Below are 25,888 nucleotides of genomic sequence, written 5' to 3' on the forward strand. Positions count from 1 at the left end.
AGAAGTATGCTTTCCCAGTCTGGAAAGCGTATTATTAAAAGTAGACCTCATATAGTATATAAGACCAACACTAGTAGAACCACAACTGTCCTGATTCCACCCCCACCGACTGAGAACATTTCAAATAGGCAGAGCTTTGCAGAATTCTTACTTTCTACTCTTGTTTCTAGACAGGCACAATTTGCATCGCTCACAGGTCTTTACAAATTCGGCATGTCTGGCCTCATAAAAACACATCCAGCCCACCTCAAGTATAGTAGGAATGTCTGAAACAAAGGGACGTCTTTCCCTCGGTGGTTTGCCAAATTATACACACATTTTAAAACAGTTAATAGAAACTGAAATCCTAAGTCTGACTAGCAGCATCAAGTTTTTTTATTACTTTACTTACCTAAAAGAGCAGCAAAAATAGGAAAGCGATTTGGATTCAGGTCCAGTTGCTTGGCAACTTCATGCATTAGGTATTGGCTTGTTGTGAGACTTTTCCCATTACGGCTCAGTTTTAGGGCATGGGCACTGAAATAGTAAGGGATGTTGCACAATGCATAATCGGAGTCGTATGCAACCAAACCATGGAAACCTTTTTCTCTGCAGAAAGCAATTACTTCTTGATGATGATCCTCAATGCTCTGTGCAACCTATAGTGGAAGACAGAGTAATTAGCTACAGTGTTAAACTGCAGTACTGATTTATCACATGTATTACAATATATTGGATCTTTCTGAAACTATATACATGCATTTGAAACACTTGCAGTATATTTAAAGTAATTAAAAAAAAAAATCCAATGACACAGCACATACAGACAGGATGTAAGGAGCGCTCAGAAACAAAATACAAAGTTCTGGAAGCCTACATACTGAAGCGGCATTATGTATTACTGAACTCATCTGAAGTAACTGTTTATTAACAGAAACGCTGAAACTCTAAACATATTACTATACCAACGTCTGTATTAACTCACAGGAAAAATCTTAAGGCTGTGGATACTTAAGCAGTTCAGCAAGCCAAGATGCCCCCTTAAAAAGCAATCACATGATCACTTTTAAAGTTTTGCAGCCCTGTTTTAAAAGAAACAAACATAACCCTAGATGAACAGAGGTAACTTTCTTGACCTTTCAAATGTGTGCCTTGCTGCGTTAGGCCAAATTTTCTTTTCTTTCCACTTTCAGCCTATTCATTTATGCACAGCTGTCTCTGATGGTGCAAATTGCTTCAAATTTATAGCCCAAACTTCACCTCTCAACTCATGTTGCCTAGCAAAGCACATATTTTAGGCTATGGCAATCAGATGACGAGAACAGACATGTTGTGCAGGGGAGACATGGGCCAATTCCTAACATTGGAAATAGAAAAGCAACCCTTTCTTATCAAGAAGACTGTACTAAAACAAAAAAACCCATGATGACAGGTTAGTACCTAGAGTCCTGCATTTCTGCACACCATCAGGAACCGTTACAACCACAGTTTGCATACAAGCACACAAAAATAAAGCAAGGTGAGTGCTTTTGATGCCCAATGCTTTTACCATCCACATACATAATAAACATTCAGTGACTCAGAAAACCCCACAGAAGCTGGGTGCTGGTATAACCTACCCTCACCAAGAATTCAATTTTAACAACAATGTAGATAGCAAGCTATCCCAAAATAGACTAGCACAAAACTAGCTTCAGTCTCCACAGTACCGATGAATAACTACAGCACTAGTACCAGCGATGCTATTTATTTCCTCTGCAGACGAAGCCCTGCAGAACATGAGCGAGGGTCCTACACCTCTACAGCCCACTCCAATGGTCCCACAGTCATCTACCTCTCAGCAAAGAGATTTTGTTCAACAGCAAGTTTACAGCGACCCTTCCTTTTCTGCTCATGCTTTACACTTTCTGAACCTGACATTGAATTACAGTCTTCCAGTGAGGTACATAAAATTTTGCTTTTCCCATGTAGCTTCACGAGATGTTCCCTTTCAAGCAAAATCCTGAGCAGCTAAACAGCGAGCACCTCACTCTCCGAGATACTCCTACAATCAATAACCACCTCACTAAGCTTTATCTATTCCTAATGCTACCACCTCACAGTCTTAAGAAAATGTTTCTTCAGAAACGTGCTTGAGGGACTGTATCAGAGTGTTTTTGAAATTTACTTTTGTTTGTGAGAAAAATTAGCATATTCATTTTTCTAATAATTATACTGTCACCTATCATAACATGTGCCTTCTGTACAGAGAATTGGAAGAGACTGTATATATCTTTGGAAAAATTTAAAGATATCAAATTTATACAGTTATTGAGGCTTTGCCACCCTCCCTCCCCCAGTCTTTACATGTTTCAAATTAGGAAAATCCCCCAGATGTTTTTTTTATTAAGGGTAGATAGATTTAGATTATGTACATATATTTAAAATCAGTATCTTTGCATGCATGACAACCACAGATCATCTATAAAATCAAAGTAAGAACTCTTTTTGCAGCACTAGGTGTGACATGGGTGTGTAGATAATACAAGAGGAAACTCAGTGTGCAACCCACTCTGATCTCCCATAAACTATTTCCTCTTACCTCCAGAGTCTCCAGTTCCCTCCACTCCCCATTTTATAGAGCTATCTGACACAGCAAGCTACGAGCAGAAAACTGCGGTATATTTAGGTAATACTAGAATCCACGTTCAAATAATTGAACTGTCACAGAGAAAAGAGCTGTATTTACCAAGGTACAGTTAACCTGCAACATAAAACTCTTAACAAGATGAGAGTCAGGGAAACGGCTTACAGCTCTCACAAAAGGAGAGAGTCCAAAGATGCAACTATACCCAGGCAACATGCACACTTCAAAACCAACCCAGGGAAGGGGGACACGGGAGAAATCACAGCCAGGAGTTTGGAATAATTTTCAAGTCTAAATCTTGTCTAAACATTAATGATGCTGGATCAGAAAGAGAGAATCCTGTCCGAGTAAACAGGCACATGCACGTTTGGATACTGAGAACAAAACAAAGTCTCACCAAAGTATTAAAGATGTTAAGATCTCTGCTGCTTAAATATTTAAATTTTAGCAAACCTGCTTTGCATAAAAATTTCTTTTAAGAATTATTCCCCCCTCCCCCAAGCAGAAAAATACCAGGTCACAATTAAGCTAAGAACCCATAGGATATTTGTTATAACTTGGAGGAACCTGTTATTTTTACATCCCACTGAAACCATCTGCAAGAGATTTATAATTGTTCTGGGTGGAAGACATTACTCTTTTTCTCCCCTCTAATTACCAAAATAGATTAAATTCATAGCCAGTTCCTAGCTCTGCACAGAAGCCTTCTACTCAAGACTCAAATGTTTCCTGAAAATATGAAAATCAGTTTCATATTTAATCAGTATTCTCAAACCCAACTTCTCAAAGCAAGAAAACACTAGAATTTGGCAACTGTCTTATGCATATCTAAATGAAAAAAAAAAAAAATCACCCATACATGCAAATAAAAATCACACCTTCAAGATGCATTTGCTCTTTGCCCACCAGGAGAGTTGCTAGAAAGTGAGCATGAGGGAGAATGTGAATAAAACTGGAGTAAGATTTAGAGAAAGAAAGATATATGTAATAAAGCAGATTTAGAAAGATAATAAAGTGTGTAAGAGAAGAAGAAAAGCAGAAAAGGAATGTGATTTAAGTTCAGCAGTATCTTTGATGTATATTATGCATGTTTACCACTACAACCATGAAATATACTTCCTAACCTGAAAATGAATCAATTAAAAACAGAGCTATCCACAGTTTCTCAACAGCTGTATAAATGAAGCACCAGATGGGAATTGCTGATATCCTTCCTATCCCCAAGACAGCTGACCAGTTCAGACAACCAGTCCAGTTTGGACATGCACAGTGGTGGCTCAGTGATATGAATGTTCCTAACAGCACCAACTCTCCCTCCACCCCACACCAGTATTTGGTAACAAGCACTTGCCAGCTCCCACTGCTAACCCAAAGCAGACAAATACCCGTCCCTCAAATCTTCCCCATCAAAATTGTGCGAGTTTTGTGTTTGTTTGGGTTTTTTTTGGTTGTTTTTTTTTTTTTTAAGTGATAGGAAAGGGACTCAGTATGACGTGTCCTCTCACTCCTAAAACTGTTTCCAGAGATTACGAATAAGGCCTATTACTGAGAAACCATAAAGGAGCTAATGCTGCAGCTAAGCTTGAAAGTAAACAAAGTGCTACAGGTGACACCGTTGTCAAGTGTGGCAACTTTATTCAGATGTAATGTACTTCAACAGAAACAAACCAGGTCTGAAAAAGAATGCATTTAAAAGATTAACAGCTAGTTCAGCATGCCACAAGACTATTACAAATACCAAATTCCTATCAATATCAAAACAGCTGGCTTCCTGTTGTGTACTATGCATTTCAATATTGCATTAAACAAAGTATCCAGTTTAACACATTAAATGAAATTTCTTATTTTACCCCATTCATTGCTTTTACTAACGATCTCGAAGTCTTAATAACAGATTAAGGAAGATTTATAATGCACCTGCAACCAGATCAAGGTAAATACCTTCACTGCATGGTCCCTAAAACTTTTTGCTTAAAGAACAAAAGTATTTCCTAGCTACAAAAGAAAAAAAAGTTTAAATTAGAGGATGTTTTTGCTGTCATTCAAATTCCCACCATCATTCATATCCATAACACATAAACAACTTTGCTTCTACACTGACCAGGAAAACACATTACTAGAGCAGACACGGCCATAACCTCTTCACTTCAACCAAGCACCAAGCCCAAGACACCGCATTCAGCAGAGCTCAACGTGCCCTGCAAGAACAACCTCCGCCTCCACTTCCAGTTTGTTCCACATGCACTTCGCCCGGTGCAGTGGCCCCGGCTGCACTCAGGTCAATCCCTGGGGCCGAGCGCAGCTGGGGCCACCGCAGGGCGAGACTTCCACTGCCAACCGGGGTTGGAAGCCCACCACGGGGTGGCTTCACACCAGCCCGGAGTGCAGGGAGCCAAAGGGAACATGCTCCTCCAAGGATGGGTCTGGCCGAGCGAGCAGGGCACTAAGAGGGAGCAACAGCAACTTTCGCCCCATTTGCAGAACTAGGAGAAACTTCACCCAAAGTCACCTTTTAGGTGAGCTTCGAGAGTCGTCTCTACCCCAGGGCTGCAACCTGGCCAGAATTTTTCTAATCCGCCGAAAGGGCAGTACAAAAGCCAGATAACATTAAGCTGCTGCTAGTGATCAAGCATGCAACTCTAAAGGTTGCATAATATTTTTCTACACACAAAAGTAATTTACAATAATAAAGCTTATAAGTATGCACTTCACTCCCGCTGCTCTTCCTTCCCTAGCGGGAAAAACAGCAAGCAACTCTTAAATTTGCAGCTTCATCCCAGGGCTTGTTTTTCTAGCGTCTTGTGTTTCAATATACACAATTGCTCGCCTTAACAGAAACCGTCATAAATCACAAATGCCGTACAGAAAGACGTGACATGTTAATATTCTGCAACCTTTGAAATTGCAGTGCAAGACCACCACGGACCCCAGCTCCTGCCTGAAGTGTTTTTTATGTTATCAGAAAAGAGGCTCCCCCTTAAAATAAGTTTAAATGAAGAACTGTCAGATCGGTGCTCCTGAACCCACAAACTGGAAGCGCTTGCTGTTACGAAGTAAGGAATGAATTATTCTACACTTGATCAAAAGCTCATTTGGGCAATGCCGAGCAAAACCCTCAACCTTCATAACCACGAAACTCCAACCTCTGTATTTTGGAGCAAGTGATTTCACCTTCAGCGCAAGTTTAAACATCTCGCCTCGCTAGGGAACTTGTTGCAGATCCACCGTGCCCGATAACTAAACTGATTTCGCCCCCCCCCTTTCGTCTTAATAATTAATTAGATTACGATGCTTTCCACCAGTCCTCTCACCTGCGGCACCAAAGTCCCAGCCTCACCGACCGGAGTGGGGGGGGGGGGGCCTGGGCAAGAAGGGACATTTTGAGTCAACGGAGCGGCGGCCCCGAAAGAACATGGAGGCAAAAACCTCCCAGCTGCTGGGCCTGGCTTCACAGCCAGGGGAATCCGGGAGGCTCTGGGCGCTGCCGGTCGCCCCGCCGCTCCGCGCAGGCCTGCGCGGAGCGGCGGGGCGACCGGCAGCACCGTATAAATAGCAAAATCCCCCGGGGATTGAGGCCGCCGAAACTTGGGCCGCCCCCGCGGGCCTCGACGACATTTTGAGGCGCTGAGGGGAGAGGCAGGGTGCCCCCCCCTTCCTCCCTGGCAAGGCCCAGGGCAGCCCCCGCTGCCATCTTAGAGCGGCAGGCGCCGTGAGAGGGGAGCGGCGGGGGCGCAAGAGAGCAGCGGGGAGAGGGCGCTGGTGGCCCCGGGGGGGGCCAAGGGAACGCGGGTCGGGGCGGGAGGCCCGTCTCCTCCTCACCTTGATGTGGAAGCGAATGAGGGCCAGGCGGATGCAGTGCGCCATGCAGACGGGCGGTAGGAACCAGACCTTGGGCGGCGGGGTGCCCTTGTTCTGGACGTGGCTGACGATCTGCTGCGCCGTCTGGCGCTCGTTGCCCTGGCGCTTCACCCACTCGTGGAGCCGGGCCTTCTCCAGGGCGCCGTTGAAGAAGACGAAGAGCTCGATGTTGCCGTTGAAGCAGGCCTTGGCCAGGGCCGCCAGGTAGCCCAGCATGTGGTTCCACTGCCCGCCGCTCACCCAGTCCGTGTAGAAGCCGCCGTAGAGCCGGTGCAGGCAGTTGTCGGCGTCGATGAGGAGGCGCAGCGGGGTCTGGGGGGGCCGCTGGCGGCCCCCACCCACGAGGCTGCCCCGCGCCAGCTTCTGCAGCTCGACGGGCACCACGGCGCTGGGGCAGTGCTTCTCGATGTAGTCCTGGAAACCCTGCACTCCCATGGTGAGGACAGGGCGGCGGCGGGCGGGCGAGCGGGGGCCCGGCAGCGGCGGTGGCGGCGGCGGTGTCTGGGCTCGGGCCGGGCGGCGCGGCGGCGGCTGTAGTTGCGGGTGGGCGGTGGGAGCGGTGGAGCCGGGTGGGAGCGCTGGCTGCCGTCGGTGGCCGTTCAGGGGGGAGTTGAATGGATTAGTGGGGGGCTCATGGCTGCTGCGGCCGCCATGTGCTGCTCTCACAGAGCCATGGCTCGGGGATCCGGGCTGCTGCCGCTGCGGCTCCGACTGCCGGGGGGAGGGGGAGCGGCACAGCGCGCAGGAAGCCAACCCGCCGCCGCCGCCGCCTGCGGCAGGGAGAGCGGAACAGGCGGGACTTGGCGGCGGCCGCCGCTGCCACTCACAGACGGCGCGGGGCGCGCGCTCGGGCGCCGGAGGGGGAGCGCTCCCCCAGCGCCGCGCCGCCGGCCCGGTGCCCGCCGCCCTGGGGGCCCCCCGCGCTGCCCTGCCCTGCCCTGCCCTGCGGCACTGGGGCGGCGGGGCCCGCGCAGCCCGCCCGCCGCGGCGGTTGCATAAGCCAAGCATGCGCGGGAGGGCGGGCGGAAGCGGGTGGCGGGGAAGGGGAGGGGGCTCGGGCGCAGGGGGAGGCGGGGAAGTGGCGGAGGGAGGCGGGAGCCCGCTCGGCGCGGCCCGGACTCCCCTGCTCGGGATATGGCGCTGCGCCGCCGCTGCCCCTCGGCGCCAGCCATCTCGGGCCGGGCCACAAGTTCCCGGGCGGCGGCCTTTCCCTCAGCCCCGCTGCCGCCAGCGGCCGGGGCGGGGCAGCGCGGCCGCGGCATGGCGAGCCCCAGCCGGGAAGCGGCGACCCGGGCCACCTGTTGGTCCGCGGCTCGGGGGTCTCCGGCCCTGACGGGGCCCCGGCGGGCAGCGGCCGCGCTGCCCTTGGCGGCAGAACTACCCCCGCGGGGGTTCGGCCCGGCGCGGGCTGCTGCGGAGCGCCCGGCCCCCCCGGCCACGCCGCCCTCAGCTTCGGGCTGCCTGAGCGGCTCGGGTAACTCCGTCCTTCTCTTGACAGAAATGGCAGTCATGGCCGTTACTTGCAAGTGATAATTACAGGCTACCCTCACCGCACCCGCAGCTGAATGTTCACTGCTGCCCGTAGAGCTTCCAGATGATTTTGATGGCCTTTCCGCCTTGAATGGACTTAAAGTGGCTACTTGCACCTTGAGGCCTGCCATCAGCAGGCTAGCTGACCTCTCACCTTCACTGGTAAATGAGCATAAATGTAAATAAACTATTGGGGAAAAAACCCGTTCTTTTCTGCACAGGCAGTGAGGAATTACTTTTCTTCAGTTTCAGCCGGATGAAAGGATTTTTTAAAGGGCCAAACTTCAGAAGTTGTGTGCAGTTTGTCATTAAAATAATAACGCATCTGAGTAGTTCTCTGCTACTCGGGTGTCAAGAAAATGTTAAGCTGTACATGCTGTATATTCACATTAATATTTTATTAATCAGGAAAAAATGTATTGTTAATGAGATTTCAGTCAGGCTCCATTGGCACCTACAGTAAATATTCCCACCAGGGAATAGCTGTTTCGGAGCGAGTGGGCTGGTTTGCTCACAGGCAGGGCAGCGCTAACACAAGGCTGGTTGGTGGATGTTTGTATCCAAGATTGTTTGGTACAGCATAAGGATGGTGAAATAAAGAGTACTGAAAAAGCTATGGAAATAGTCAAAGAAATACAGGTTTCTTCCTAGAAGTCTGTTTTTGTAATAATCTGAGAGTGTCATTTCTAAGTAGTCATATCTCTTTCCAAACTACTTTTCCCTTAGACTTCCTAGATTTTCCTTTAAGTGTAGGCACATGTTATGATAACATCAAAATAATAAAACACTGTAGAACACTTTGAAAGACATGCAAAATAAGGTAGTAGACCAACAGTGCTAATACAAGGAAAGAGGATCAAGGAGAAAGAACTTCAGAATTCCAATTATCCCAAAACACACCAAAATGTGGTCCAAAGAACAAGTACCGCCATACGTAAAGTGCATAAAAAGCAGGTGATCAGACATACATATGTGTATTCAGTGCTCTAACCAAACAGAGTACAAAGTGTGATCAAAACCAGAACAGGCCATTCTCTAATGAGTCTTAAGTGAGCAATAGCTGATTCAAGAAGAATTCAATACTTGTGTCATTAATTGTCTCACAGGATATTTAGGTTCAATAGTCTTGGGAATGGCAAATCATGTATAAATAAAACATCTCCTAAGTTTACTTCTTTTTTTTGTTTGTTTTGTTGTTGTTAAAGAAGAAAAACTAGTCAAAAGCATATCCCACCGTAAACCTGGCTGTTAACGTCCTGACACTTCCCATGGAGTTAGGTAGCCACAGCAGAACTGAATGGTGCCGGGCTCGTGTGGCCATCCATAAACTTGACCCTCCGTCCCCAAAAGAAAAGAGAAGAGAGAGGAAAAACAGAAGGGGACACAAGGTGCTTCAAGAAGTTGTTTATTTGACACAAATACCTGTTTTGCTGCAACTAGAACTGTGGCCAGGCAAGAAGGCAATATAAGTGTAATTTATGGAAAGTAAAATTACACTGGAAAACAGGTAGACTAAGATAGACTTAAAGAGCAATTAACCAAAAGCATGAAGACAAACAAGGTGTTTTTTCATCAACCAGCAGCAGAAAGCCTGCAGGAGTCATCGGGTTATCTGCATACAAGAAGATGGCGCAATGGAGGAAAAGGCATTGAAGAGCTTGCTTTCTCGGCTCTGAGACACAACACATTTCACTGTTCCCAGATGCTGGTTGTGTGAGGGAAGGGTTAATAAAGATTAATATTAAAGTCAGTGACTCATTATCCAACCTGAATAGAAGAGAATTAGGAGTGGCTCCCTAGAAGGAAGGAACTGAACAATCATTAGGAAGAACTCCTAATGAATAACCATGTCAGGGCAAGAACATAGAGATGAATAGTATCATTTTAGTCTTGATTCCTCTGTTAATGAAACTCAGTCCCACTGTGAGATGAATATGGACGTAGCCTGTGGAATAGGCTACCCACGGTAACCTTCATAGGTACGTTTGCCTGGGAATAATTGATACATGTATTATCCATGGGAAACACTTGTTTTACATGATTTCCCTTAATATTTCTCCTCCTTTCTCACCCTGCTGTGTCTCACCATGGAGCTGCTGCCCTGGAACTTGCAGTTCTTGCTGCTGCAGGAGGAAGACTCCCAGCCTTGCTCCTTACTGCCAGGTCTGCGAGCAGCCATGGGCTCATCCTGTGCACAAGATACTTTTCTGCATTGTTTCTTCAGTGCTCAAAGTGAAATATGTCTCTCATATTATTATTTCAGTACTAAATTTAAATGCAGACATTGGCAAATAAACATCCAATAAATGTTAACATGCTGCTATCTACGACTATTAGCTGCCCTGTTTCTTGTCATCTGGAGCATTTGACTGTAGTAGGGGTAAATTGCACACAGCAATAGAACTGACCCTTGTTTCTCTCATGGTATATTGCTTGCATACCTTATTAAAATTTTGCTTACAGAAGCTTGCAGAATCTTCATGTGATTTATATAAAACCAGCAAAATTGTACTGGGACACTTCTGCAGGTTGACTTACCTTCATCCTCAGTATGTGTGTTATCTCAAGTGATTTCCTTTGGTTTGGTTGGTTTTTTTAAGTCATAGGCATGCCTGCCACTTAGTCTAAAATAGTTGTGAAAATAGTAGAAATTGAAGAAAAATTACTTTGGTTTAAAAAAAATTTTCGGGACAAAATCTATCACTCACTGTAGTCTTGCTCTGATTTTGTATCATAGTACTTGCTACCAGGTGAGACATCCCTTTCTTGTAGCTTAGGTTGGTGATATTAAACCCTATACAATCACACAAAATTTATACAACTAAAGAATTTCCATGTTCAGGTACCTCTCTATAGCCTTCCAAAATATCTACAAACACCATCTCGCTTTAGCATACAATAACTTTTTTCAAATATTGATGATACCTATGATGGAACATTTTCCTCTTAGGACAGAAAAATGTGCATATGGGAGATACGTAACTGAATCGTTTAAATGCTTATCAGTCTCTCCATCAGCATCAGCTCTTAGAGGAGTTTCAGTCTGTTTCTGAAACTTTTTTCAGCTTTCTGCAAGACCTAAGACTGTTCAGCTTGAATAGATTTTTTGCTAACAGTTGAATTTTTTCTTAGTCTACAAGAAGGAATATTATTCTTCCAGCAACAATTAGGTAATACCAATTCTCACGGTTTCTTTTGTAAAACTTTCTCTTTGCAAAGAAGACTTTGCTGAAATGTTTAGTTTTGGCTGATCTGCTCTCACCCATCAAGCATTCCTCCACTCTAACATTTCAACTTAATTTAAAATTCAGCTTCCACCATAACTTCAAATTGTGAGAAACTAGTTGCACTGCTATCTGGTGAATACTACTTGCATCTTTTCGCTGGTATCAAGCGTTTTCTGTTGGCTGCGTACACATCCACTCTGTTTTGCTACAGCGTGGAACTTCTGCAGGAGACTGGCGCTAGGGAATAGAATATTCTTCTGCACTTTCTCACTGGCTGCTATGAACTTTGGTGACGGATGGCTTTGCAGCATCTTAATTTGGTTTTCAGTGCTGTTCCTGCATCGGCCATGTGGAATTTGTGCCTTTCTCAAGCTTGTGGAAGAGATGTACAAGAAACTGCAGTCCACTGATTCTTTGTTTTTTCATTCTTCCTTAGAGCTGGCCTGATAGACCTTTAATGTTTTGTGAGAGTTGACAGTAAATCCTACGTCTTCTTTGCCCATCTAAGATAGCGGTGCTATTCTGGCACTCAGGAAGTCTGCTCTCCTTGCGCTTGCCTCATGCAAATATGCACTAGTGGTGACCATACAGGAAGAAGTCTTTTCTTTTTTTCCCCTCCTACTAGCATTTGCTTTTTTATTCACCTTAATGGCATGTAGATTTATCCAATGCATGTCCTTCCTCATTACATTTTTCACTCTTAGTCAAAGGCCATTTTGTGGTAAGCTGTTTTATTTCGTGTGTCCGCCTTTACTCTTTAGACAAACTGCTGTTGATTCTTCATTAATTCTTCAGAGATTTGCTCACATTTCTGGCCCATCATTAATTACAATAAGTTATTTAAGAACTGTCAGTCTTTCCCAAAATTGCTAAATCCTCCTGAGTTCTTGCATATTCAGAGTGTTTTCTCTATGCTGTCCCTGAAGAGGAGGCTACTCCAAATGGCTGACACCAGGGCAGAAGCAAAGACACCAGTGGTGGAACAAAGACTCTTTTTTCAGGGTCTTCATATTATTTGGGAATTTCACTTGACAGCTTAATTTTGCTGTGAGCTCCTCGTAATACTTTCTCCTATTATGGTTGTTGGCCTGTGTTTTGGTGTGTTGTCTGTTATCCAGCAGACAGACTATTCTTTAAGTATCGTTAACAATTACCTATGCAAAACACTAGAAAATGGCTCCCCCGGAGCACCCATTCTAAGACTTGTGGCTATTGCAAACCCCGCATCATGTTTTCGAGTACCTGGTCTCTTGTTCCTCCTGAGGCAATACCTATTTTGTGTGTTTGAAAAAAGCAGGTTTAGGAAGCATATTGTATTTGAATGAACTCAGCAACAATTTATGTTTCTTGTCTAGAATGGGGAATGCAGGGAGAGGGAGTGAAGGTGTAACACCACAAAAATGGGATCACGAGGAGCTGCATTATCTTCCTGGGTGGGTATTACAAGACTGCTTGTTGGCAACCACTTTTGAGTTGTACTTTTCTTCTATTTTCTTGGGCCAGTTGACCCATTAATATCCTCTTCGAGTCTATTTTTCTCCTCTTCCCCTCTTTTCCAAAGGCATCTGCTGCTTTCCAAATAATTTCTTTAGGCCATTCAAATACTAGTAAAACACGCCAGGCCAACACTGAAATCCTTTGTAGACAGGACATATCTGAAAGCATGCCGCTTGCTACGTGAATGGCAGAGGAAGAGAAAAGAACTTATCCGAAAGCCTGCTGTGAAGCCCACGTTAAGATGAAGCAATATGTAGTCCAAGGACCAATCCAAAGAAAAGATGATTAAAAAGCCATCGTACTTTAGTAGAGCAACTGCTACACCCAAGCGCAAAACTTTTGATTGTACTTAAGAGGCCAGCCTGTTAGGAGCTAGGCCCTGTAGTAACATTGGGTAAATGACAATATTGCTCCAGCAAACTTTTAGGGCAAGAAAATGACTGGCAGCGAGTCGTCTGAGTGTATGGGAAAAGCGGCCTCACAGAGGAGGGGGCAAGTGACGCTGTCTGAAAGAATTCCTCCTTTCAGAGAACAAGCAGTGCTTTCACAGCAGTGGATACTTAGCCGTGGCACACAGTATACAGATTACATCAGGTCCATTCGCTGCCTTTAGTTATTTTTAAAAAACAAAAGCATGAAAATTTTCAGCTCTAAATCTGAATTTTCAGGAGTAAAAGCATAAATAATAAAGGCATTATGAAGCAGGCAACAAGAGCTGGTGGAGAGCAATAGCACTGGTTCTTAGAAAACCTGGAACAGTAGCATGCTCTTCCCTTGGTATTAATGAATAGTTGTGTAAGACGTACAAAAAGCCAGTATTTAAAGTATATTCTACAGCGCTTTATGCAGGAGAATCAATAGTATTACAAACAGATACTAATACATTACTATAGCTAGATAGTACAACAAATACAAAGTATTTGCAAGTACTATCGTTGGAAGAGTACATAGGAACTAAAAATATATACTGTCGCCATTCCAGAAGAGCAGCTATTTGCACTTCTAACACTTCAAAAACATGTAATTTTTGTTGGTATTTGTGCAATTAACACAAGTGTCTAAAGCATGTAAGTGACAGATTTAGCTACCTAAATGTAAGATACGGATGCCAGGTTCGGGAACACCATCCAAGCCAGACCTTCACTTTCAGTCTGCTACAGTAACTAAATTCTTCATCTCAAACACATGCAAGTGTGGTCTACCAGTGCATCATCCGTAGATGTAGATAGCTCAGTTATTTGTCTTACCACGTACTGCCCTTATTTCATCCCCATGACTCTCGCTGCACAAAGCTGTGCTCTAAAAGTCAAGTTAAAAAAAAGAAAAATTAAATTGATTTGAATTGCAAAGTATCAAGTTGTGAGGCTGTGCCTGCTTGATTCTGCACACAGGCTGACAGGAGCTCTACAAAATCCAGGCTTTTCGATGCAGTGGGCTGGACACAAGGGCTACTTTGTGCTGCTGCCTTTCCAGTTGCATAATGGCTCTCCATGTCTGTCCTGTGGGAGCAGCTGCCACTCCTGGGATGAGGTGCTCCTTGAGCTGGTGCAGTTAGAGAAGAGGAAAAGCAGACACAATCATCCAGATCTGGCTCACGAGCCACCAATTAGACTGTTCTGAACTACAGCACTCAGTTCAAAGGGCTGCTAATTGTATTTTAATGACAATCGAAATGATACTGCTGATCATTTCAGAAACATCCAGATCACTAATTTCTAATAACCTATGTAGTGCTGTAAGCAGGCAAAGCACTGTAGAAACATGAAGTAAGATTATTAGTGTTCTCAGTGGCCTTCAATGCCATACCACGTATCAAAAGCATCATCTCCTGTTCGTAGGCCCAAACCTCTGCCCTGGCTGCTCACATCTGTGATCCAGCTGCCCAGCTGCAGCAGATGTTTTTACAGCATCCTGGAAATAAGAAGAGCAGCAATTCAAAATTACTTACATTCATTAACCAAAATTCTACCAATATTAATAAAATATACTGGTACGAAATATTAACTAAACTTCTTACGCTATCCCTGCTTCAGAACATTTTACCTTAAATACTAGCTTGATCAAACTGAATCTCTGAACAAAGCAGGGTCAAGATGATTAAATACGCTCACTAGAAATGCAAATACTAACAAGCCGCATGCCTGTTTGTAGTGGACATTATTTCTTTCCTCATCATTGCAGCCACGCAGGAGGAACGGTGGCGCGGTGGGGGACGCAGCCGGTCTGCGGAGCGCACAATGCCAGAGCCGTGCTTGTGCCGCAGGTCACAGGGATTTCAGTTTCCAAGACTGGCAAGTTGGCACCCGCCAGAAGCATTAAATTCCTTTCCAGATGTTTACTTTTATTTGGTACAAGATGCCCATAGTCTGTTGAGGAATCCATTCTCCAGAAAAAATATTTAGAGTGCAAGTCACAGTTTTCCCCTTCAGAAATTCAGCCAAAACATACCAAATCTGCTAACCACTGACAACATAGTCATGGTCAAGATGTTTATACATAAAACACTGTATCAGTGAGAGTAAAGTACACATCTTGCCTGTGTAATAGATATCTAGTAATGAAATGGAAAAGCTGGCTAAGCCCTTTTCTAAAATACATGCTTTTATGAGAATATAGGTTAACTGTAGTACAGTGGATTTTTAAATGCCAAATCTAAGTAATTAGAATTTTGAGGAGACTTTCACTAGTGCAAGAAAAAAGGAGGCTTGTTTTCTCATTGGAAAATAAAATGCATTTAAATAAATACTAACACTGATTTTTTTTTGGTGAAGATTTATGTGAGATTAATCCCTTTACAATCCTAGAGTATATTAGGTTTCACTCATCTACCCTCAATTTTATGTGAGATTGCAGGCATAGGATGAGAGCGAGGAGCTAGCTCTGCTCTGCGATCAGGCACACTGCAAAGAGAGTGAGATCACCTATGTACACTTTACACCTGAAGCCAGCGATTTTGTGCCTGTAGTTGCATGAGTACCTGTTTGTGTGAACAAGCCCCTGAAACTGCTTTAAAGGAGACGTTTGTTTATGCACATAAGGTGGCTGGTTACAAAACGAGATTTGCATATGGGAAAAATTTTGCGTGCAATTTTCAAGATGCCTTTTTTGCAGCCATTTGACCCGGGAATTTTGCTTTCCACGTAAATGATCTGTCTCACTTGCTTGGTTAATGCTTTAAGCATGTTATGTGTGTTCCTTTCCTTTTTCTAAAGGTTGTGCAGCAATCGTGTCTTGGGAATTGAAAGTCTTGAAAGATTCTTGCACTTTGTTACTAAGTGCTGTTTTTTTCCTTTTACAACATTGATGGTGTTTGAAACTGAGTAAGTCCGAGGGCAAATAATTCCTCCCTTTTCTGTTTCAGGAAATGCTTGCCTTCACAGCCAGTATGCTCTTACAAATCTCACAGCTTGTACAGAATAGCAAACCTGAGCTGATGCCAGATAAGTGCTGGTCTGGTAAGAGGTAACGTTTAAACTTACGTATTCCCCTGATTTTTTAATTAAAGATTATTAATTTGGTTTTCATTCTTTTCAGAAAGGTATGAGATGTTGGTGTCTTAAGGTTTTTTTGCCTGATTTACACAGATTACTTCCTCATCTTCATTTATTCTTTTAAAGATATATTACTTGAAATTTACCCTGTGATTTTCTTGCCTTTAATATAAGTCAGGAAAGCATTTAAAATTTAGAGAATTAAATATTTTTGAATAGTTTCAACTCTTTTGCGAGAGATGAAAAGAGTTAAAAAAAAAGGCAACCTTGTCACTTGATGACAGAAAACCTTACTTTTGAAAGTCATACAAACATGCAGCCTGGCCTGCGTTCAATGTCTTGACTGCCATAAAACTAGAAACATTAATTAGCATAAATTCATAGCCTAGTTCTCAAAAAGAAAAAAAAAAAGGTAACTATTACAAAGTTCTCAGTAATGAGAGCATTTTTATTTTCCAGAAGACTCAGTTTAATTCTCCAGATACTCTCAGTATATAGAGCAACTTTTGATCTCCCCCTACATAATACAGCACGGGAGAGTGTCTCTTTAAATTCATTTATAAAATAATTCAGGACTGTGGGTGTCTTTGATCTGTTCCTCTCTGCTAAAGTACAGAAGAGAAGAACATGTCGCTTAGCAACCCTGCGCCGGAACTGGGGGGAGGCGGGGAGGGATGGATGGTCCAGAGTCACAAAAGGGAAAGATTAATCCCCATCAGAAAACTAAACTTCTGACAGTGCTTCTCTAAAATGAAGCAAGCAAATAAACAAACATGGGTGTTTGCAGAATTAGGTAATCTCACTTTTTTCTTTTCTTTTTTTTTTTTTTATCCCACTTCTGGTCTATTAATAGTAATCTTATAACCAAATCAGAAAATCAGACACGGGATAGGCAATGCAGGCTTAAATAGCTTCAGGACTGGGTTGCAGTCGAAGGGAATCTGAAATTTTATTTTTAAACCAGTTAAGCATATTTTAAATTGAATTGGTGTTGTCAAGACTCATCATAATTAATTTCATACTGCAGTTTTCGTCTGAACAATTCAAATAAATTTCATGTGGCGTCTCATCCTACTTTACAGTTGGACAGCTTAAGTGTCACCAGTCTGATTTATTTAGGGTCACTTACCTTGTCGTAAATAAAAATCTAGATTTCTCTAAATGGTTACCAGGCTGTGATTAGCTGGTAACTAGGTAACATCTTGGTAACTTTGAAAAAAATACCAATTAGGAATGTAACTTTGCACTGAAGTAGATGAGCAACACTCAGACAACCTCTACCATTTCTGTAGCTGCAGGATGATAATGTCGCACAGAGCAGTGGCAGGAGTGGGTGCCATCTCAAACCGCTCCTGCTCTTTCCATTTCTGACCAATGCTGGCCTAGAGCAGCCCTACTTTACCTTTTTCTTTTGCATGAGAACTCAAACATCAAACCCCACAGCCCTGCATGGCTGAGTTGTGGAAAACTGCTGCAAAAAACTGTGCAAGAGGAAGAATGACAGAACTAGTTTAAGTGTAGCCCACTTCAACATATTTCACATGGATGAAAAATATCTCATAGTTAAATAAGGGTAGATTATTATGCCTGGTCTTACATTAATAATCAAAAAGATTATTTAAAATCTTCTTATTTTTTAAGCCACTTCCATGTCCTGATCACCTATAACTTATTACTGAACATATCACTGTACAGTTAAGAGAATTCCTAAATGCTAATGGTTCACATTTCTCCCAGAGCTCTGTACAGGCAATTCTGTGCTCAAATTCTGTAGTAAAATTGCAGATGATGAGGGCAAATGCCTACTACCTCCATCCACAGGCTAGAAGCTTATTGAAACTGGCATCTGTTGCATATTTCAGCAATCACAAACATACTTGAAACTAGACATTATTGAACTCTGAAGTAATGCATATTTTTATCTAGTAATGGAAACAGTAAATGATAGCGTGGACCTCATTAAGATCTAAGTTTCTTAGAATAGTGTACCTAAGAACTTAATGCATAAGTAACAAGATAATTTTTTATTACCCATGTACAGCAAAGACCTAAAGAGTAGAATCCTGTCTCCAATGAGATCAATAAGAATTGTACTAGTTACTGCAAGGGTGCCTGGATTTTACCCAGGATCTCCAAGAGTGTGCTTTTTGTATTGGCAAATGCTTATGTAATGTGATTCTTTGGAGAAATTTAATTAAAGAGAAATGTGTAAAGCACTTGACATTAAGCAGTCTAAGTTTGTTAACATACAGTATTTAGAATGAAGCCCAAATTAGAAGCAAATAACACTAACTCACTCAACTGTGAGCATTTCAATAAAAATTACTTTATGAAGAAGCTTGTATAGACTCTCAGCATTTTTGTTTTTAACAAGTATTTTCTATATGTTTTCATTTTAATGATCCAAACAAATTTAGAGGCTTTATTTGAAATGTTGCAAGCTGAAGCAAGCCCCATTGACTTGACTTTATCTTTCTTTGCTCTCAATTACACCAGGGTCAACAATTCTTTATTGTAACTTAATACTGAATAAGTATTTTTGCTAACTGCTGAAATCGAGTGGGAGGATGAGTTCAGCAACAGTAGAACCCTTTTACTTGCACGTGTGTTTACAATACCAGTTCATATACTTAGTGGCTTTTATTTTTTAGGAAACAGAAATATGCAATATCTATGCAGCTATTATCTTGGTTGGCGATTCTTGTTGTTACAAAAAATTGTGATTCCTCTAACAGAGATGGAGCATCTCCAGCTTCTCAAACAGGCAGGCAGACTTTGTGAGGCTGCTAGTTTTGAGGAATATATTTTGGACTACACTGACTTAAAAACATGTACAATTAACATAGCTTTCTGGTTATGGCATTCAAGTTACCAGATCAGGATGATACATGAAAAAAGGGTGCAGATAAGGCATCGTTTGCCCAAACATGTCATCATAAGCTGACTTCCTAAAGGTATGTCTCAAACTGGAGAATGAAAACACAGATGTGTGATATTTTTCCATTTCCGAGCAATCATTATAATATCACTATGATGCAGACTACCTTCACATCTTCTTAATGCCAATACTGGCAGAGGGAGAGTAAGCTAAATTCCCAGAAGCATCATGTTGGAGAATGCTCAGTTTAGCGCAAAAATTCTTGAAAATATATTTGGTGGAGAACTGGGCCCAGCTGACAGTATTGGGGAAAAGAAGATTTTCTTTGGTGTGGGACACCACACCATGACAGCCTCTGTTCTTAGGGAAGAATCTCTAATCTAAAATGTATCAGACTATTTCTCTCTTTTGTAATCTCCTCCTAAATGAAAATAAAACTATTAAGCTTTTTTCATGATGCATAGAAAAGTTTGAAGTTAAAAATAAATCTCAGATCCTTCTCAGTAGAGGGACAATGGCTGTCTTTCCTCTTTATCTTCTTTAAGAAAAAAGCACACTGGTCCCATTGCCCTCTGCAAAACAGTAGGTCATCACAGAAAGGTTTTTTTGGTATTTGAGGCTCAGTTTCCCCAGTGATCAGCACTTACAGCAATGAGAACTGCAGCAGTTTCAGAGAAGCTGGACATCTTTACTTCTTGCAGTACTACCACAACATGTCTGACTCCAGCACCAGAGAGCTGGCATATAAATGGAATGAAAAATTCACTGAAATGCTTTGATGTTGCATATATGTGGAATTTGAAAGGACTAGAAGAGTTTATTTTTAAAAGGAAATTAATAAAAGACATTATAAGGCTATGCAAAATAATGGGTGGTATAAAGGAAGAGCCGGAAATTCTTGTTGTTTTTCTCGCCATGTAAGGAGCATAGGCATTCACAGAGGGAGATACCTTATGCAAAAAAAAAAAAAACACCAACAAAAAAACCACAAAAGAACCCATTCCCTGTTCGATTTCACAACATGCCCTTTCTCCCAAGTCTGTGCCCTGACCAGCCCAGCCGAGCAGGGATCATTGGACAGCCTGCCCCGAACCAACCCTGCTCGCTCTTTCTCTCATCAGAGTTACCACAAGTAGCATCCATAAGGTGTTGCAGCACTGAAAATTTGTGACTGGAAGCGTTTTGCAGGAGAAAAAAAAAAAACAGTGCGGAGGGGTCCTTGTCCTCGGAAAGCCTGCTGAACAATACCTTTTTCCTTGGAAGAAGTCATATTTACATGGGGAATATACATATATCAATGACTGTGGCAGAATATTTCTGAGGAAGCCCCTTGTTAATATTTTGGCAGCATAAGAGTGTTTTTTCCCAATTGCAAATGTCACTCCATCTGCCACAAAGCCATTGGTTCCAACAGTCTGTCCTTCCCTGTTAAAGGGGCATCACAGAAACGTTTGCTGTTGAGATATCAGGAGAGGAAAGCAATATGAATCTGTAGCCCGCTGCAGTAGTGTGCCCTGTTGGTGATGAGTTTGCCATGAGAAAACAAGCCAGCTGAGGAGAGATATCTTCCTTCCTATTTACTGATGAGTGAACTTTTCATTTAGTTGTATTTAACATCATTTAGGTAAGATTTTGATAATGCCACTGGCTTGAGTCTGAGTTACATCATAGAAATACTGGTTGGAAGGGACCCCTAGATCAACTCCCACCTTCCACTCAAAGCAGGACTGTCACCAACACTGGATCAGGTCTGCTGCAATTTTACCTAGCCAAATCTTGGGTGTCCCCCTCTGAGTAACCTCTACCAGTATTGCAGCATCCTCCCAGTGAAGCAGTTCTTCCTCATGTCCAGTCTGAACCTCCCAGGCTACAATGTGTGCCCATTGCCCTTTTCTATACCATCTGTCACTACCAAAAATAGCTTGGCCCCATCTTCTTTCCAACTCCAGTTCAAGAAGTGGCAGCCTGCTATTAGATCACCCCTTAGCCTCCTCTGCACCAGACTGAAAAGCCACAGCCGCCTCCATCACCCGAAGCATGTGCTCTATGTCCCTGACGATCCCGGTAACCCTCTGCTACCTTCCCTTCCCATTTCTGAACATCCTCTTGACCTCGGGGGCCCAAAGCCGGACACAGTATTCCAGGGTGACATTACTGGCTTTGAGGAGACAGGTATAATGAGTTTCCTCAATCTGCTGGCCACCCTTCTTCAAAAGTAGGCCAATGTGCACTTTGCTGCATTTGCAATGAGCACACCATTGGCTCACATTTGACCTGACATCCACGGTAACCTCCAAGTCCTCTCCAGGAGGCTTGCTGCTCAGCCAGAGAGTTCCCAGCCTGTCCTGGCATATGGCATTATTCTGCCCAAGATGTGGGACTTTGTACATCTTGTTAAACTTGATGTGATTTCTGCTGGCCAGATCCCAAGTTCCTGAAATCCCTCCACAAAAGTTAATATCTGGCATGTCAATGACTCAACACTAATTTAGTGTCGTCTTCACATTTGTTGTGTCTGCATTCTATATCATCATCCAGGTCATCAGTGAAGATACTAAACAATAGCAGCCCTGGTGTTGACCCTGGAGTACTCTGCTTCCCTCCAGCTACCAAACAGATGTTGAGACATTGATGGCTGTCTTTCTGTCTGGCGTCTCGCTGAGTAAGCTTTCTGACTGTGACACACAAACAAACTTCTGTTTGGTACCTTAACTGGTAACCTATTCTTAAAGTGTTTTAGCAGATGGTAGTGGGCTACATAGTGTGCAATAGTAGCAAAGGCAAAACATTGTTTAAATTTAGTAGAATTCTGTAAACAGGCTTCTAAAAATCACAGTGAACAAGGAATGGTTCTTACCATGTAGACTTTCTACATTTTTCAATACCTAGCCCAGTATTTTGGAGTACAGAAAAGCTCTTTTGCAATTAAAAAAAATATTAATATTTGTCTTTTGTTCTGTGTTGGAATCAAACTGACCTCTCACCATTCCTGGGAGGCAGGAGGGAGAGTCCTCCATGCCAGGACAGCCAAAGGCCCTCTATGGCATACCGGTCATCTGCATCCCATCTCTGCTTCAGCTCAGGCCCCAATCTCCTAAACCTCAGGTGCATCTCTCAGCCACTGTGTTATTGGCATACCTGGGACATGTGGATGGCACTACCTCTCTGCAGTCCCCAACATTTTCAAAGTTTAACAACATATAACAGATCTGCCTCTGCAAAACACTCTGTTTTTAGCCGAACATCACATTTCCACAAAGATATATTCCTGTTTTGTTTTTTGAAATCTGATTTATAATAAGGAAAAAAAGCATGTGATTCCTTAAACCCAAAAGAGACATCCAACAGAAAAAAACAAACTCAATTCTAAAATGACTGTTTCAGTGATGACTTGTAATCTGTGCAGTGTCATCTACTTGATAATACCCAGCTTAGTGTTAGATCTAAAAAAAGAATGAGAAAATCATTCCTTTGATATGCATTAAATTATTCAGTTAGTAAATTAGTGAATCTTATTCTGAATGTTATTAGCTATTAGCATGTTACACTTCTTGATGTTGCTCATGAAGAATGCATATGAAAATGAGGAAAAGATTTCCCTTTTGAAGTTGCTGCCGCTTGAGTTGTTGACATTTCTTTTAATTGGTGGCTGTCCTCTTGAATGCAGTATTCTGCTGTCTGTTCTTATGAGAGGTTCTTAATTTTTAATTTGTTCTCTTATTGATTAGACTTTTTTTGAATGGGTAACTCTCAAAATAATTAGCCTTTCAAGGGAACCATGTTTTCCTAAATAGTTATTAATGAGTATCTCCCCCATTCATTATACTTAGGCCTTTTTCATTAGGAGAATTTCAAGCTTACATCTGGCCTGGTCAAACTGTGCCTGGTACCACTGAAGACAGCAGGAATCTTGCTGCGGATGTCAGGAAGAGCAAGATCACACCCTAGGAGTGAAGAAAGATCACTTGCATTCACTTTGTCTTAGGAAGATGTCTATTTTCTAGGAGAACCTACAAACATTTCTTCAGGCTCCAGGGTAGGACTGAAGAGGGAGTGAAAATGAGTGAAGGAAAACAAGGTAATTCCATCTGAACAAGGATATAATCTTCAAAGACGCTATCAGCTTCAGGAGCCGGGCTAATGAGCTTCAATTATACTGCCAGTTTTACAGTCCTGGAAACATACAGCTCCTTTTTATTTAAAGTCAATGTAAGTTACATAAAAATAAACCCATTAAAACCAACAGTCATTCTGGATATGAAGCTATTTTCCCACTAAAGAGCCAAGGATCTTCAATAAGAACATACTTTGTTTTAGAAATTATTGCCTGTATTACACTTGCAATTAAAGAGCACTGTGGATAATAAAATACTCCAACACATCATGCATTGCTGCAATGCTCTAATCCCATTCTGGTTGCTGTTTGGCTTCTCTAAGCCAGTTATTGTCCCTTCCCTTAGTCTTGTCTTTAACCTTAAAATCTGCCTTGAGCATTACAGCTGTTCTCCTGCTGAAATACAGTCTTACTTTTGTATATTAGACTCTCTCTTTTCTATTCGTTCTTTCAAAACAGACTGGAACATCCTCCTCATCTTTTCTCTACCTCCTCGTAAGCTCTCCTGCTCTCTCTCCCTGCTTCTTCCACACTCAGTCATTAAGGAGGCGCTACCTCAAACATGAATTTGCCTATCATTCTTGGACAGACCTCTCTTCTATCCAAACCAGAACCTCAGCCCATGCCTCTGGCATTCCTTCATGAAGGTCTAGTTATCTCTTCAAGAGCAGTATCTTAAAACAGGGGGGGTTTAGTGTCTCTTCCAAGCTTGTCCCATCAATTTATTTCCCAAGTTCTATGAACAGTGTGATCATATTGGTCTTTTTGTCATTCCCATCCACTGTCTCATCTTCAGCAGAGGTTACTCTATTGGTCAGCCTGTACAGACTGTATCTAAACTCGACAGTTATTTCTCCATGGCATTTGAGATACATCCTTTTCTATCCCAACTGAAAACTAAAGCTTTGAACCAGACTCCAATGATATTATGGGTCACATACACATTCCTGCTTTCTGGGCTTGACCAACGCTGTTAGAATGATAAAATAAAACAATTTAATCTAATTTATGGCTTTGCATCCTTACTAGTCTCTTCAGCCTCCTTTTCTTTTCTGCTTCTCTGTCATTTCAAGTTAAGTTACTGCTCTTTGCTTTCCCAGTCCCCTCCTTGACCCACCTCCCTTAACCATCTCTTTCACTAGAAAATGACTGACTCATCCCTCCAATGGGTAATAATTCCAAAATTTTCTCTGTGGCCGAGAAGTCATTGCATCCACAAAGCTGTCTCCTAATCTTCCTGAAAACGCTGTCAGAAGATCCTTGTTTTCCTGTCTCGCGCACAGATGTGCTGGCAGGGGCTGAGGGTGTTACCCACCAGCATGACCAACACTACTGTCTCCTTGCTTCCATCTTCTCTCACTTGTCTGTATTTGTCTGGTTCATCCCCAGTGTGTCACCTCCCTCCCTAGGGTTGCCATTTTCATCCGTGTTTATGTACAGCCAATTACAGCAGGTTTTTAGTCCATACTTAAGATTTTTATAAGTAACAGATAATAATAGCTGGCTATTTTGTTTCTGCTAGTACTAATTCTGCAATACCTGAAGGCTAACATTTGCACTTCCTTGCAATAAATGCTAGTCATTTTTTAGAAGAAATTGCCCAACAACTACAATAGAAAAAAAAGGGTCAGAAACATCAACATCACCTTTCTGATTGAAAATCAATACGAAAATAATGAAATTGAAAAAAATACCCAAAGTGATCCAACATGGGTTGTAAAAGTTGGTATAAATGGCTGCCCAAACCATTATGGAGTCATAACTTAAAGGGAAGCTTCACTTTGGAGAAGAGCAATGTTTATAGAGAGGCTAATTTTATTTTATTGAATACTATTAAAATACCTATTAAAAATTATAAGTTGTAGTCTAAAATACTGCAGAGCAGCTCATAGAAGAGCTAGCATGAAATGGCCTTACATGGTGATATATTTCTGACATAATATAATATAAGCTATTTCAAGAATCCATTTACAAGTAAGCTGTCTGGGTAGAGCCCTACCCTCACTGAAATCAATAGTTTTGCTAGCGACATCAGGGAAATGAGGTTTTCCTCTCATTTTTAGCCTGTGGAAGATTAAATATTGGGTCAGGAAAACAGTATTAGTTCTATTGCTTGCAAGTACCAGTGATTTTAAATACAGCATTCGTTTAGGAGGATTACTAAATGGAATTTGGAAAGTGATTTATTAATGGAAATGATTTTTTTGTTAATTCCTCCAGATTTCCTTATTAGTAGAAGTGTCACATTATTTTGTATGGTAGTGTACCACTGCTGTAGCAATAAGAAATATGCACTTAAGCTATAGGCCTTTGGGTGTGAGAGTTGGGTTGTTTCCCTTCCCCATTCCAAAGGAAAATCAACAAAAGCAAGCATTTAATAGTATGAATTCCATTATTACACAGCTTAGGAGCTTTGTGAGCACCTAAATGCTGCAAGTGCTATGATAATTTATCTTTGAACTTGTTAGTAACAATGCATAATTAACAAGTAAGCTGTAGGAACATGCATTTGCTATGTATTTACGCGGCATTTGCCATGTGGTTGTGGTATAATTACAGAGATTATACCTGCTCTGTAGAATAAGAGTACATGGTGTACATGTACTTTATTTTGTGTTATTTCACATCACTTGGTCCAGTGAAGCAGAGCACAGTGCGATGGAGTTCAACAAAGTATTTCATTCTATT

At 42.3% G+C, this 25,888-nt stretch overlaps 1 protein-coding gene and 2 long non-coding RNA genes across 5 annotated transcripts in view; 2 read left to right on the top strand and 1 right to left on the bottom strand.

Annotated features, from left to right (window-relative positions):
• Nucleotides 1-7,492, bottom strand: part of FAM120A (family with sequence similarity 120 member A) — a 55,760-nt gene extending 48,268 nt beyond the window's left edge. Inside the window, exons 1-2 of one of the 3 annotated variants that reach the window (XM_087742913.1) lie at nucleotides 6,425-7,491; nucleotides 392-638 (exon numbers count right to left, since the gene is read on the bottom strand). In XM_087742913.1, coding sequence (XP_087599039.1) covers nucleotides 392-638; nucleotides 6,425-7,471 — 1,294 coding nt within the window. In that variant the 5' untranslated portion in view covers nucleotides 7,472-7,491. Of the gene's footprint in view, nucleotides 1-391; nucleotides 639-6,424 lie in introns of all 3 variants that reach the window. The other 2 variants (XM_009475852.2, XM_087742914.1) reach the window with 2 other exon arrangements.
• On the top strand, nucleotides 6,760-10,476 carry LOC148050201 (uncharacterized). The gene is made up of 3 exons (XR_015701188.1): nucleotides 6,760-6,899; nucleotides 7,962-8,155; nucleotides 9,199-10,476. It is a non-coding gene; the product is annotated as an uncharacterized LOC148050201 (long non-coding RNA).
• A 2,108-nt stretch (nucleotides 10,477-12,584) lies between these two features.
• LOC148050202 (uncharacterized) lies at nucleotides 12,585-23,347 on the top strand. Its single transcript, XR_015701189.1, has 4 exons — nucleotides 12,585-12,653; nucleotides 16,079-16,179; nucleotides 21,625-21,748; nucleotides 22,917-23,347. It is a non-coding gene; the product is annotated as an uncharacterized LOC148050202 (long non-coding RNA).
• Nucleotides 23,348-25,888: the final 2,541 nt, after the last annotated feature.

This window comes from Nipponia nippon, unplaced genomic scaffold, assembly GCF_047370975.1.
Source record: "Nipponia nippon isolate SJK-2023a ecotype South Korea unplaced genomic scaffold, ASM4737097v1 scaffold_9, whole genome shotgun sequence".
Lineage (NCBI taxonomy): Eukaryota > Metazoa > Chordata > Aves > Pelecaniformes > Threskiornithidae > Nipponia > Nipponia nippon.